Source organism: Malus domestica, chromosome 12, assembly GCF_042453785.1.
Source record: "Malus domestica chromosome 12, GDT2T_hap1".
Lineage (NCBI taxonomy): Eukaryota > Viridiplantae > Streptophyta > Magnoliopsida > Rosales > Rosaceae > Malus > Malus domestica.
Genome location: NC_091672.1, coordinates 20,589,274 through 20,601,821, shown reverse-complemented (window position 1 = coordinate 20,601,821; position 12,548 = coordinate 20,589,274). Strand labels below are relative to the sequence as shown.

The following is a 12,548-nucleotide window of genomic DNA, read 5'->3' as shown; positions in this document are numbered from 1 at the left end:
AATAATTCCTTCATTGAGTCCCACATTGATGGGAGGAGAGACCTTGCATGTACTTATAAAATGTTGGACTACTCCCCATATTGTCAATTAGTTTTATAGTAGAACATCAACTTTCTTCATGATATTAGAGCATGTTGACCCATGTGTGAAGCCAAACGGCCACACACACTCCACGTCATCCCGTTGTGTTGTCCACGTGTTAAGTTTGAAAATTCGCCACGCGTGAGGGGGCATATTGAGAATTGAGTCATACATTAATGAAATGAGAGATTTTGCATGAGTTTTTAAGGGGTTTGACTACTCTCCATATTGCCAATTAATTTTATAGTGAAACCTCAACTTTCTTCAGAGTTTGAAGTTACGTTGTCATAAATAAGCGTATTATTATCTACCTACAGTCAACCCACCGTAATAACATCTCATTTAATTTTGTTTGCTTTGCTTCTGCGTCTTTGTCTTTGCCCTCTAAAAGTTTTCAATTCTGTGTGTTCCAAATTGCTATAAATAAGAGCAAGAGAGTCCTTCATGACCCAGTTTGTCTCTCTCACATATTCTTGTGCTTTTGACAAAAAGGAGAAGGGAAAAACAATACTCTGATCTGACTCTGGAGTTCTGTGATTGGTTGGTTGGTTGGTTAGTTTTGTGAGATTTTTGGGAGATGGATTTCTTTGCATTGGTGACGGGAAAACGAGGGCCAAGTGGGTTTGGATCAGCTTCCACTGCTGAGCAGGTTACTGAAGGAGTTGATGCATCCAACCTTACCGCCATTGTTACTGGTCAGTTCTATTTGCAACCCCGTTTTACTTTGCAGTTATGGGGATTTTCTATGGTCCGGAATATCTTATACCCATGATTTTTTAACCCTTAAATGTTTTGTCCAAGATACAGTAATCAAGATCTAAATCTAGTATAGAATATTTAGGGCCACCACTACAAAATTTCCGTTACGTCTCTTTCTCTGGCTTTTTCTTCTTTTGTGATGTTAATTGTTGGGCTCTTTGAAAGTACCAATCTACAGAACAGACAAATATATTTGGTTTCGTCCGGATTGATTATTTATCATTAAAAATAAGTCTTATTTGTATAAATCTAGCTCTGTCGGTAAAGAAATAACTTTGTCATTTTTTTTGTCCGTCCTTGTTTTACCAAGAACAATTATAGACATGGTTGTGAGGATTTGGAAAGGGTAAATTTATTCACACACCTTTTTTAATTTTTAGTGTCTAATATTCTTTAATTTATTCGATTTGAAAGTCAGAAATTGAGAAGTATACGTAAGAAGTAAAAAAAATAAAAAATGTCGATAGCACCTTTTAAAAATTCTCCCAGTTTTAAAGTTACGGAGCTTTTGCTTGAGCTGATAAGGGTTGACTATTCTTTCCAATTTCCATTTATAAAATTAGTTTGGGTGGAATATTTAAATTCTTTCATGGATCAGAGCTAAGTTTGTTGACATATAAAATCTATATTTGATACATGTCATCTTATATGTTTGGCTTGTAACCTCTTCTTTCGTACACAAATAAACATGAAATTAAAAGCCGTAGTATGGCATTTGAATGTAAATTTTGGGCAACTAATTAATAAAAACTTACATACCTGGACCACTACATTTAAGTGGGCAATTAACCTTAGTGCTGTGATAATATGTAAAAATATGACTCTTGTATTGATTTGTGCAAAATATTATAATATCTAGGGTTACCTAAATTACGAATTCTCTATAAATTACAATTGGAATTTACATTTCTGTAATACATGCAATAATTATGGAATTCCGGATTGATTAATTTAACATTTGCTAATATGCTTCTTTCTTGTATTAATGACAAACTTTGCTGTTTCTGTCTTTGTAAACTGCAGGAGGAGCTAGTGGGATTGGGTTAGAGACTGCAAGGGTGTTGGCACTCCGCGGAGCTCATGTCATCATCGCCGCCAGAAACCTTGAGGCTGCAGGTGAAGCCAAACAGCTTATTCTTAAAGACAATCATACAGCTCGAATCGATGTTCTGAAACTTGACCTCAGCTCTATCAAGTCTGTTAGATCATTTGTCAACAGCTTCAACGCTCTCGATCTCCCTCTCAACCTCTTAATGTGATAAATTCTATCCCTTAAACATTTTTCAGTTTCTTCAGTTTTATAAAATTATATGTATTGGTTTTGTATATGTTGCAGAAACAATGCTGGTGTTATGTTCTGCCCCTTCCAGCTTTCAGAAGATGGAATAGAGATGCACTTTGCAACCAATCATCTTGGTAATTTTCTACCATTATCTCTTTCTGTTGTTATGATCTATCTAATTAGTAATTAGTTTTCGAATTGTTTTGGTGTCGCGTGTTCTACTCAAGACTAAAGTACTGGGGTTGAAGTGTTTTTCTTTAAACTGTAAAGTTATTCCACTTATTGAAATCTAGTTAATTCCAATTACCTATCTTACAGGTCATTTTCTGTTAACGAACCTTCTCCTCGAGAAAATGAAGACTACTGCTAAAACTACTGGTGTGGAAGGCAGAATTGTGAATCTATCATCTCTTGCTCATGCAGGCACTTATAAAGGCGGGATTCGATTCGACAAAATCAATGATCCAGATAGGTAAGTAATGACATCTTTTTCCATGTTTTGATTATTTATAAACAGCTAGCTCTAGCTCACTATTCTTTAACTCCATTTCTTGTGTCCTTCAGTTACTCCACGATAAATGCATACGGGCAATCCAAATTAGCAAACTTACTGCATGCCAATGAGCTCTCTCGTCGATTGCAGGTGATTCTTTTACCTATGTTGCGTGCATTACCCTCTTTTGATCCTTTAATAAGATGGCTTATCACCGTGGATATCGATTCTTTTGATTAAGCTCGTAAGCATATTATGATAAAGCATTTTATATAACGACAACAATCTAATTTTCTATTATTTATTGTTCACTCTACTCACTGTACTCACTGCAGTAAAAAGATGCTTGACACTTCATTCATCTCTGGGCTCAGAAGTCGGTAACTTGTGCCCCATAGGACTCACAATATACACTGGAGGCACGTGTAGTGGGGCTAGGAGATTCATAACTAAAACGAGTAGGTTGTCTTTGCAAAAGATCTGTCCCTACGTATTAAAAGTCACCAATGTTTTCGTCCGGACCCAACGATAATTAGGTCGAGTGGCAATTCAATGTTCAATATAGGACGTTGCTTGTCTTTGTCACTCTAACCGCACAAACTTCGTAATTTCAATCCTTCATTTTCTTTGTCATCATTTAAAAATTATTTTTATAAATATCTTATTTGTAAGAATGATTTTGAAGTGATGATAAAGAGAATAAATGATTCGGCATATGAAATTTGTTCGATGAGAGATAACGTCATGTTGTCTATTAAAAAAATAACTTTTTACATGTAAAGTCTCAAGTATTATCTTTGATTTTATGGAAAGAAATCTCGAGAGTTCGAATGTTAATCCTCCTTTTCTAAGAAAAAGCATTACTAGTGGGGAGACTTTAAAATTCAATTACTGTCCTTAAGTGGAATTTTCCCTTGTGCCCTCGAAAGTCAAGAACTCTCTCCAAAGATGCGAATAGTAATTTGTGATGTCAATCAACCACAAATAGAAGGCAAGTCAAGTTTCTGCTCTTAAATGGTATATTGTTTGCCGTGTTTGTGCAGGAAGAAGGTGTGAGCATTACAGTCAACTCTGTCCACCCAGGATTGATCATGACACCTCTCATGAGACATAATCCTCTTTTGATGAGTATGTTAATGTTACACGCTATCCAATTCCTACCTAATACAAGAGCGATTATCTTGCGTGTTCGACACACTGAGTGACATAGACCGCAGTGTATCGAATTAATCTACTTAAGTTATAAGACGTGTTACTGTTTTACTTACATAATTTGATCGTCTTTCTTTTGCAGAGGCTTTTAAGATGTTCACCTTCTGCATGTGGAAGAATGTACCTCAGGTGATTAATTAATTTAATCTCTTTGTTTTAACAGAGGGATTAAACTGTTACTACTTGGCTTGTTATGTTATTGTTTTTTTTTTCAGGGAGCGGCCACAACATCATATGTAGCTCTGCACCCGAAGCTGAAAGGTGTGACCGGAAAATACTATGCCGACTGCAATGAGACGGAACCCAGCAAAGATGCCGGTGATGAAAACTTGGCCAAAAAGCTTTGGGACTTCAGCAACAAGTTGATTGATGGAGCTTCCGAAATCTGAATCTTGGAAGTATCTTTATGTGAAGTCTGTGATAACATTAGTCTATATAGTTAAAGGTCGGAGAAACTTACATACGACCGGAATACTAAGATCTAGGTCATCGCATGATTAGTTTGGATTGATTTTGAAATATCGCTTTGTCATCGTTGTTGTATGAATGTTATTTCCCGTAAGGCATAAGTCGTTTGTTGGATAATAGGTGCCATTGTATGATTCATAGTGATTGGAGACTCCTTGTCTCTTTATTTAAAATAAGTTGACTACTCATCCTTAGCTCAAAGCACCTTTATTTTCCTTTTCACCAAATTGGAACCTTTGTGAAAATTTGGGACCAAATCTCCAGGGCCGGCCCTAAGAATTTGGGCCCTAGGCGAGCTTTCGAAGTAGGATCCTAAAGTTCTCTAACTCCAGATCTTTTGTACATTGACATGTGTAAAAAAAATCACTAAATACATAAAAAGTCTATCTCTAATCAAATATCATTAAAAATTAATATAAATATATATATATATATATACACAAACTGTTACACCCACCCCCACATTTTAGTTATGTTTCTATTTTTCCCCTGGAACATATTTAAACCTATCAATTTAATCCTTTACCTCATTTAATCCTAGCCGTTGATCTAGATTCCTTATTTCTCCTAAACTGCCACATGATAGGTTCTTAGCTATTTTCTCTTCCCTCTCTTCCCGAGTATTCCCTCTCAAATCTCTCTTTCTCTCACGAGAACTCTCACTCTCTCTAGAGCTCCGAGAGCTCTTGTCTCATTCCCCTTCGAAAACTAATCAAATCCAACAGTTTAACCACATAGCTAGAACTCTTGGGGCTTGAGGAACTAAGTTGTAATCCTGCATGCATCATTAGAACACCTCTGTGTGTTCTGCCATTGAAGTCGAGAGCTTCAAATCTCTGAAACTCGAACTCAGGCGAGGCTCACTACTATGTTTTGTTTTGTTGAGTTGTTCTCAGTCCAAATGAAGGTTCTAATCTGTGCATGCACTATATTTTTGTTTTCCAAAACCCGACGAGTTCCATGATCAACCCAGCCATTCTCGACCACAGTCGAGACTCACAATGGTATATTTCCGTTCCCATCACTTCAGCTATCTTCCTTCTTCATTTTAGTACTTGGTTTGGGTATTGGTTTACGCGTTCGCCATCAACCGAAGTTTAGCAGCTCCGGTGTTCTTCCCCGACAACACACAAGCCATCAGGCCATTTCAGGCCACCCACGTGCCTTAGCCCATTTTTGGACCAGCCTAGTTTCTTATTTCTTTTGGTTGGTTATTTGGCCTGCGAGCCATGCCCTGCATGGCTATGTGAGTGTGTGGTGTGTGTGTGTCCGTGTGAGTGTGTGGTGTGTGTGTATCCATGTGAGTGTGTGAGTGTGTGTGGTGCACGTGTGTGAGTGTGTGTGTGTGTGTTGTGCCGTGTGTGTGTGTGTGTTGTACACGTGTATGGTGTGTTCCATGTGTGTTGTGCATGTGTACATGTGTGTTGTGCATACATGTGTGTGTGCTAGAGTGTGTGTATTTGTATTGTGTGTGGGTTTGGGCTCAAGCCCAAACCACCCTTTTTGTTCCTAAACATGTCCAAAACCAAGACCCAATAGGTCCTAACCTTACTTAACTTAAACCTAAACCCTAACCCAGATCCAAACCCAAGACCCAATTCCATTTCTTGAAATTCGATAGTTGGGTAGTTTGATAAATTGTACATTTTTGTGCTTAGATGAAGTTGCTAGTGGGGATTTCCTTAATCCTTTTCCGCACAATTCTGCTGCTACAGAGTATCTTTGAGTGGACCCTTTCTAAAATTTGCATAATTTCATAGTTTAATTGCATAAATTAAATGCATGCCTTATGAGTTTATGAACTGATTTTATGTTAAACATGTTTATGGAATATGTTGTTTATCGTCTCGTTTTGGTGAGGAATTAATTGTTGGCCTATATTGAGCTATATTTTTAATATATCGTATTTTCTATAAAAACCATGAACTGGTAGACTATTTGATGGATGACGATAGGATGCTAGAACATGTTTCAGAAACCCCTCTTTATAGTATAGACGATGGATGACTTTATACTATGAAGTGGTTATTTATGAGAGGCATAACTGTTTGTGCGTACCTAGTGGACACTATGCTGCCTGGGGCGAGGATCTGGTGTTGGCAAATAGGCCGGGAGAAATAATCCCTAGCTACAGGCTGAGGGACACGGAGCAGGCATTGGGCCGGAAGTTGGTAATCTCTGGCTACGGGCGCAGAGACCAAGGTGATGGCATAGGGCCGGGAGTTAAATTTATTTAGTGATCTTACTAGCAGTACATCACGCTACGAGACGATCTATAAGACGTTTGATATTTTGTGTTCCATGATATGTCTTTTGAGATATTTTTGGCATGCTAGGGTTTTCAGTAAATCTATCACTTATTATGGTAGTAGTTTTTTTTTTATATAAACGGTGGGGGTTAGTATCTTGATAACTATTTTATTATTATTGTATATATAAACTTGGTCCACTCACCTTTGTTTTGTGCCCCCATTCAGATATTAGAAACGAGGACTACGACACGACGTTCGAGGCATTCCCATACCAGTAACCGTCTATCACTCACTTGTGTGATATCTTGTAATGATATTTCCTTTTGTGATCTTAAATTTGATCGTATTCTATGCACTCTAGACATTTTCTTAAACTTTTGTTTATTACCTTTAGATTCTAATGATCATTCATGCTTATTTCCTCATAATCATTACTCTTGTATTCAATAAATGGCTTTCGTCACCCTCAGGTGTCGGCCAGCACGTGCCTATCCGGGTATTCGGGGAATATTGGGGTCAGGACGTGTCACAAACATTACTCAAATATTACATGTCTTGCGTTTTTAGATGCAAATGCACTTATTAAGTTTACATAATCTAATTTTTCAACCAATTCAAACCGAAAGAGAAGTCTCTACCCAGTACGCCAAATGCCAATCATTTTTGTATTGTTACAATGTTACTTATTACATTCAATAAATGAATGAATGGTTGGATTACAGAGACAACATCTTACAGCTAGGGAAAATACTAGAGTGAAGATGATAGTAATTTTCGTATACGCGCCTAGGTGGAGAGGCGGATTTGAATAATTTATTATATATTATATAAACTAATTAATTTGAACATTAAATAATGTCATTTTTCAAAAAGGTGAGAGTTTTAGCCTTTGAGGTACATAATAAAGATACATGTGGTGTGATATTAAAATGGGAACTTTAACGAAAAGCTCCCGGTACTGTTCACTTTAACGAAAAACCACATTTTTACACTAAAAAGTCAATCCTAGTACTATTCACTTTACCCTTTATTTTGTCCTTATCATTAAAACTCAAAGTTTTCAAGTCATTTTCATTAGTTTTCCTTATTAAAATAGGGTAATAAAACTCCATAAAAATAAACATAAAGGTGATATTTAAGAGAGAAGCAAAAAAGTAAAAATAAGATGGTGGAGACTATTTAAAAGGGAGAAGACATGCAGCTATAAAAAAGATGGTGAGACCATCTTAAGTACATCGTGCAATTAAAATGATGTTGGGAATATGATTGTCTTCTTCCTCGCGCAAGGCCAACATGCAACAAAAGATTTTCAGATTTCGGCGTTTACATATAAGCCCGCATAGCTCTCTCCTCCCCCCCCCTCTAATCCCTGTCCAGACCTGACTAGCTCCGCCTAAAATTGGGGGCCCTAGGCAGGCGCCTACTCCGACTACCCTCAGGGCCGGCTTTGCAAATCTCATAAAATGGCTTTCTATTCCTAAAATAAAATCAAAAGTAGCAAGTATAAAAGTATAATAATGACACACATCCTATTTTTTTTATATGCACATGTAATCATGTTCGTTGTTTTCATTTGATTTATTTAATTTGACAACCAAAAATAAAGAAGTCTAAAAAGAATGAAAATCAGGTCAATTCTTTTAAACTTTATGATATTATTTATAATTTGGATGTGAGAGCTTTCTGACATTTAAAAAAAAAACAGAAGGTAAAGAACCACTAGATTAAAAACTTTGGTTCTTTCATGATTCGGTTTATCAATGAACCGAGTATATTTCACGTCTTGCCATATATGGAATATTTACTTGCAACGTGAATGTAAATTATTTTGATTTTTGACTTCTCATAGGTTTCCAAAGACCAGAGCATAAACAATGAATCAAACAATGTTATATTCTCATAATTTCATTCATGAACCTATTTATCCAACAAAAAAAAAAAAAAAAACAGTAAACACCTAAAATTGTAAGTCAAAGCCAAACTGCCCAACTCAATGGACCTCATCTGCCTCCCACAAACCTACAGCTCTAATCAGGTAAGCCGAGGCAGCCACCACGACCGCCGCGAAAACAGGAGGCACGATGAAATCGATGGCGGACTTGCTGAACAGGTGAGCCGGCAGGCATAGGATGTCTCCCGGCACGTCTGACGGAATCCTAATCGACCCTTCCGAGCCGCAGACTAGGGAGAACTTAGACGTCGACGAAATGGCGGACACGAAGGCAACCTCGGGAGAGAAAGAGGCCACAGCCACTGTCAGAGTGAGCAATGTGGTCCACGTGACGGCGTAGATAAGCACTGGCCAGCGCGGGGAGAGGCGCGTGACGGTGGAGGTGAGGAGGGAGCGGAGCATTGTGTTGATTGGGGTTTTTGGGGGAGAGGAGTAGTGAGGTTGGGAATTTATATGCATGTGTAGGGTCAGAGAGTGGACTCAAGAGTTAAAAGTGAGAGAGAGAGGTGAGAGGAGTAGTGAGGTTGGGAATTTATATGCATGTGTGGGGTCAGAGGGAAGAGGATCCTCTCTCCTGAGCTCAGGATGGGGATCCTCCTTACCGGACCATCCGGACCGTTTAAATTTAATCCAATGATTATAATTATTATAATTTTTAGAAGGATCTTCTGTTCGAAACCGTTGGATTAAATTTGAACGGTCCGGATGACTCGATTAGAAGGATCTCCATCCTGAGCTCAAGAGAGGATCCTCTTCCGGGTCAGAGAGTGGACTCGAGAGTTAAAAGTGAGAGAGAGAGAGAGAGAGAGAGAGAGAGGAGTTGAACGACTGTGAACGTTGGAGTTTAGGTGGGAGAACGATGGGAAGTGACAACAATTCGTTGACTGCTATCATATTTGTTTTGGTGGGTATTTTCTATTTTGCTTCATATTAATTTTTTAATATTCTTTTTTGAAGAAACCACATTCATTCATCAATGAATACGTTTTATAAGTCGTAGATTATCATAGTGGTTATAATACCTATCGTCAATTCATTGCGCTTTGGGTTCAAAGTTCAAACTTTCATTCTTCTCTTAATGTAGATTAATATAGAATATCGATTATTCTGGAAAAAAAAAAAGATAACTAAATCTAAACTCAATGCTATTGAATATAAGTCTCACATCGAGAAATTAAGAAAATAATATTTAATATATAAATATATGGTTCTACTCCTAATAACACTAAAATCTTTTATGATAAAACCTAGAATTTAATAATAGATGATTAAATTAAAACGGTATTAATGTGATTAGGACCGGACTAGTGGCCATATCTGACAAATGCGTGTGCCAGATCAATTGCAATTAAAACAAAGTATAACAACAAAAGCAATTGCAACAATTAATGAATGAATGACAGCATTGACAATTTTTTGTTACAAGCAACGATAGATAGATTTCACACAAACCAAACTTACAAGAGGTGCCAAATGGGTATATAGTTTTCATTGACCAATATCTTGATCTAAAGAGAAATTCGCATAGTCAACAAATGAGATAAAATCTCTACATATGGCTATAACACACAACAATTAGGTGCAAACGGTATAATTAAATAGATGATAAATGCAACAAATCATGTACTGAATGCACACATAATAAAACAAGAGGTCACATCGCACCGCTACTAGAATTGCGAGGCCACAAAACGACACAACAAAAAACATTAAACAAAACTAACTAATCCGAGAAGAGAACCACCAATCAACTCGACTCCACAAAGCCGACAACACCGCGTCTAGAGATATCCATAACATCCACTAGATGAGTCGTCATAGATCTGGTCATGTAAGTCGACTCAGCTACAGGTCAGTTAAGGAGCCAACTTGTAGAAATTTTTTCTATAATTTCATTGCTTATCTTTTCTTCTCTAATTTTATTAAGCCAATTTGTAGACATTTTTTTTTCACTTAGTAACTTACTAAATATTATTTAAAAATTCATGATAGGATAATTTTTCTATAATTTCATTGCTTTTCTTTTCTACTCTTTTTTTTTTTTTTGTCAAACCTTTTCTTCTCAAATTTCATTAAGCCAACTTGTAGACATTTTTTCATAATAATAACTTATTATATATATTATTAAAAAATTTAACTAATTAATTGAAGTACTTAAATATGATAAATGTAAGTTCTTGTAAGCATCTTGATGTTTTCCTTAACACAAAACTTAGCCATCGTGCCCGGAGACTTCAACGAAGATATCTTTCTTCTCCGGCAAGACATCATCCGGTTTGATCTCTTCCTCTCTGGTCTTCTCTAGATCCTATTTTTAGCCAGTTTTTCAGCCTCGCTCAGACTCTATTCGTGCACTTCTTTCAATCTTTCCAACTTCAATTGCAGATACATACTCAATCGAGTTGGGACTTGGGAGCAAGAGAATTGAACTATTTGGAGAGTCGAGAGGGGAGGAGTTAGGAAAGTCGTGAATTCTAGATTGAGATCAGAGACAAAGAGAGAATGAGACAAGGTCTGTTTCCTCAGCCATTTGGACAGTGGATTCGATCTGGATTAAGGGCCTTTTTCTCTATTTGGACCCGTCTTGCCCCGCCATGTTTTGAATTTAGAAAATTTGGACCCTCCCCGTACCCATCGGGAACTGCTTTAACTCGCCCAACCAGTGGTCTAGTTGCCCGTTTGCCCACCCTTAAAGTGAACACCACAACCAAAACCTAATCCTAAATCATAAAAAACACAAACAAACCAAATAAGAAAGGAAAACTAATTAAGGGCTGGTTTGTTGTTGAAATTTTTTTTAAAGCAACTTTATAAAAAAGTTTGAGCTAAAATTGTGTTTGGTAAATAAAAAAAGTTGGAGCTAAAATTTGTTTTTTCAAAATAATGGGTCCAAAACAGCATAAAGCAGAAGCAGCTCTACCCCTACTTCTCAAAACAACACTTTTTTCACAGCACAGTAGCCGCAAACTAGCCCTACGAACTTATTTAGAAGTGCTTTTAAAATGACAGAAAACGTTTTGGTGGAATTGATTTTAAGTTCCAAAAACACGTTAAGTGCTTTTTGCTAAAATGTTTTTGGGACAAGCACCAGAAAAAACACTTAAAGTGTCTTTTGAACTCAAAATCAATTCCACCAAAAAGCACTTATCTAGTGCTTCTTTCAAAAAGCACTTAAAGTGGTTTTTCAGGTTCCATTTGGATTTTTACTAAAAATTAATTTAAAAAATATTTTTACCAAAAACGCTTTCAATCATTTTAAAAGTACTTCCAAACGAGCTCTAAATCCTACTTATTTCAGGAAAAACAAATTCTACATCAAGTTTGTTGTCCTATGTCAAAATAATATTTTATGCTATTAGACTGCGAATTGACATAATGTCATAATTCAAAAATAAAAATACAAATGTACCCAATTGAGCTCTTCGGATTCGAATTCTTAATGATCTTTGAACTTTGAGCACCAACCTTATATTTCTCTTAAAGTAGACTAACCTTCATGCATGCGCTTACGAGCATACAAAAGACATTTTTGAATCACGACGTACTACGCGCGACTACATATTTTTTGAATCACATTATTGTTAACCCATTATGATGCTAAGCCCACCCCTTCCCCCTTAGACCATCTCCAACCCATGAGTTAAAACCTAAAATTTGTAACCCAGTAAATTTAAGTTTTAATCCAAAAACAGTTTTCTCCTCCAACCCTTCTAGGTTAAATTTTTAGCCTAAGAGTATTAAAGAATGAATTTAGGATAATTTTTTTTTCTTAAAGTAACTTTAAAAAAAAAATTATGTAGACTATCTTAATTTAATTTTACAAACATTTTAAATTTAAAATATTTAGATTCCAATAAATATTTAAAAATATCTAAACTGACGTCATGAAACTCGTGAAACATTATGTAAGAATATGAAATACATAAAATAAATTTTTTTTAATTACTATAGCCGTTGGGTTTAAATTTGGATTTTTAGATCTTTTTTTACCTTTGGATTTGATCATATTAAATCTTAGCAGTTGAAATCAATGAATTTGTAAATATAAAA

General features: G+C 36.3%; 2 protein-coding genes across 3 annotated transcripts; one reads left to right on the top strand and one right to left on the bottom strand.

The window, feature by feature from the left end:
• Positions 1-397: 397 nt before the first annotated feature.
• Positions 398-4,483, top strand: LOC103420014 (short-chain dehydrogenase TIC 32 B, chloroplastic-like). Of its 2 annotated transcripts, none has more exons than XM_029089576.2 (8): positions 398-776; positions 1,864-2,095; positions 2,177-2,256; positions 2,441-2,594; positions 2,687-2,765; positions 3,659-3,743; positions 3,910-3,956; positions 4,043-4,483. In XM_029089576.2, the coding sequence occupies exons 1-8, from the start codon at positions 659-661 to the stop codon at positions 4,214-4,216; spliced, it is 969 nt and encodes a 322-aa protein (XP_028945409.1). In that variant the 5' UTR covers positions 398-658; the 3' UTR covers positions 4,217-4,483. The 2 variants fall into 2 exon arrangements, 1 of the variants encoding a protein (XP_028945409.1); XR_003767232.2 differs by having other exon boundaries at positions 428-776; positions 3,659-3,833.
• A 3,951-nt stretch (positions 4,484-8,434) lies between these two features.
• Positions 8,435-8,982, bottom strand: LOC103430362 (uncharacterized). The gene has a single exon (XM_008368495.4). The coding sequence runs from the start codon at positions 8,955-8,957 to the stop codon at positions 8,538-8,540; it is 420 nt and encodes a 139-aa protein (XP_008366717.2). The 5' UTR covers positions 8,958-8,982; the 3' UTR covers positions 8,435-8,537.
• Between the last annotated feature and the right edge of the window lie 3,566 nt (positions 8,983-12,548).

Coding starts and splice junctions, on each gene's coding strand:
- LOC103430362 (XM_008368495.4), bottom strand. CDS start 8,957: ATGCATATAAATTCCCAACCTCACTACTCCTCTCCCCCAAAAACCCCA.
- LOC103420014 (XM_029089576.2), top strand. CDS start 659: ATGGATTTCTTTGCATTGGTGACGGGAAAACGAGGGCCAAGTGGGTTT. Junction 777..1,863: donor CCTTACCGCCATTGTTACTG/GTCAGTTCTATT, acceptor TGTAAACTGCAG/GAGGAGCTAGTGGGATTGGG. Junction 2,096..2,176: donor CTCCCTCTCAACCTCTTAAT/GTGATAAATTCT, acceptor TATATGTTGCAG/AAACAATGCTGGTGTTATGT.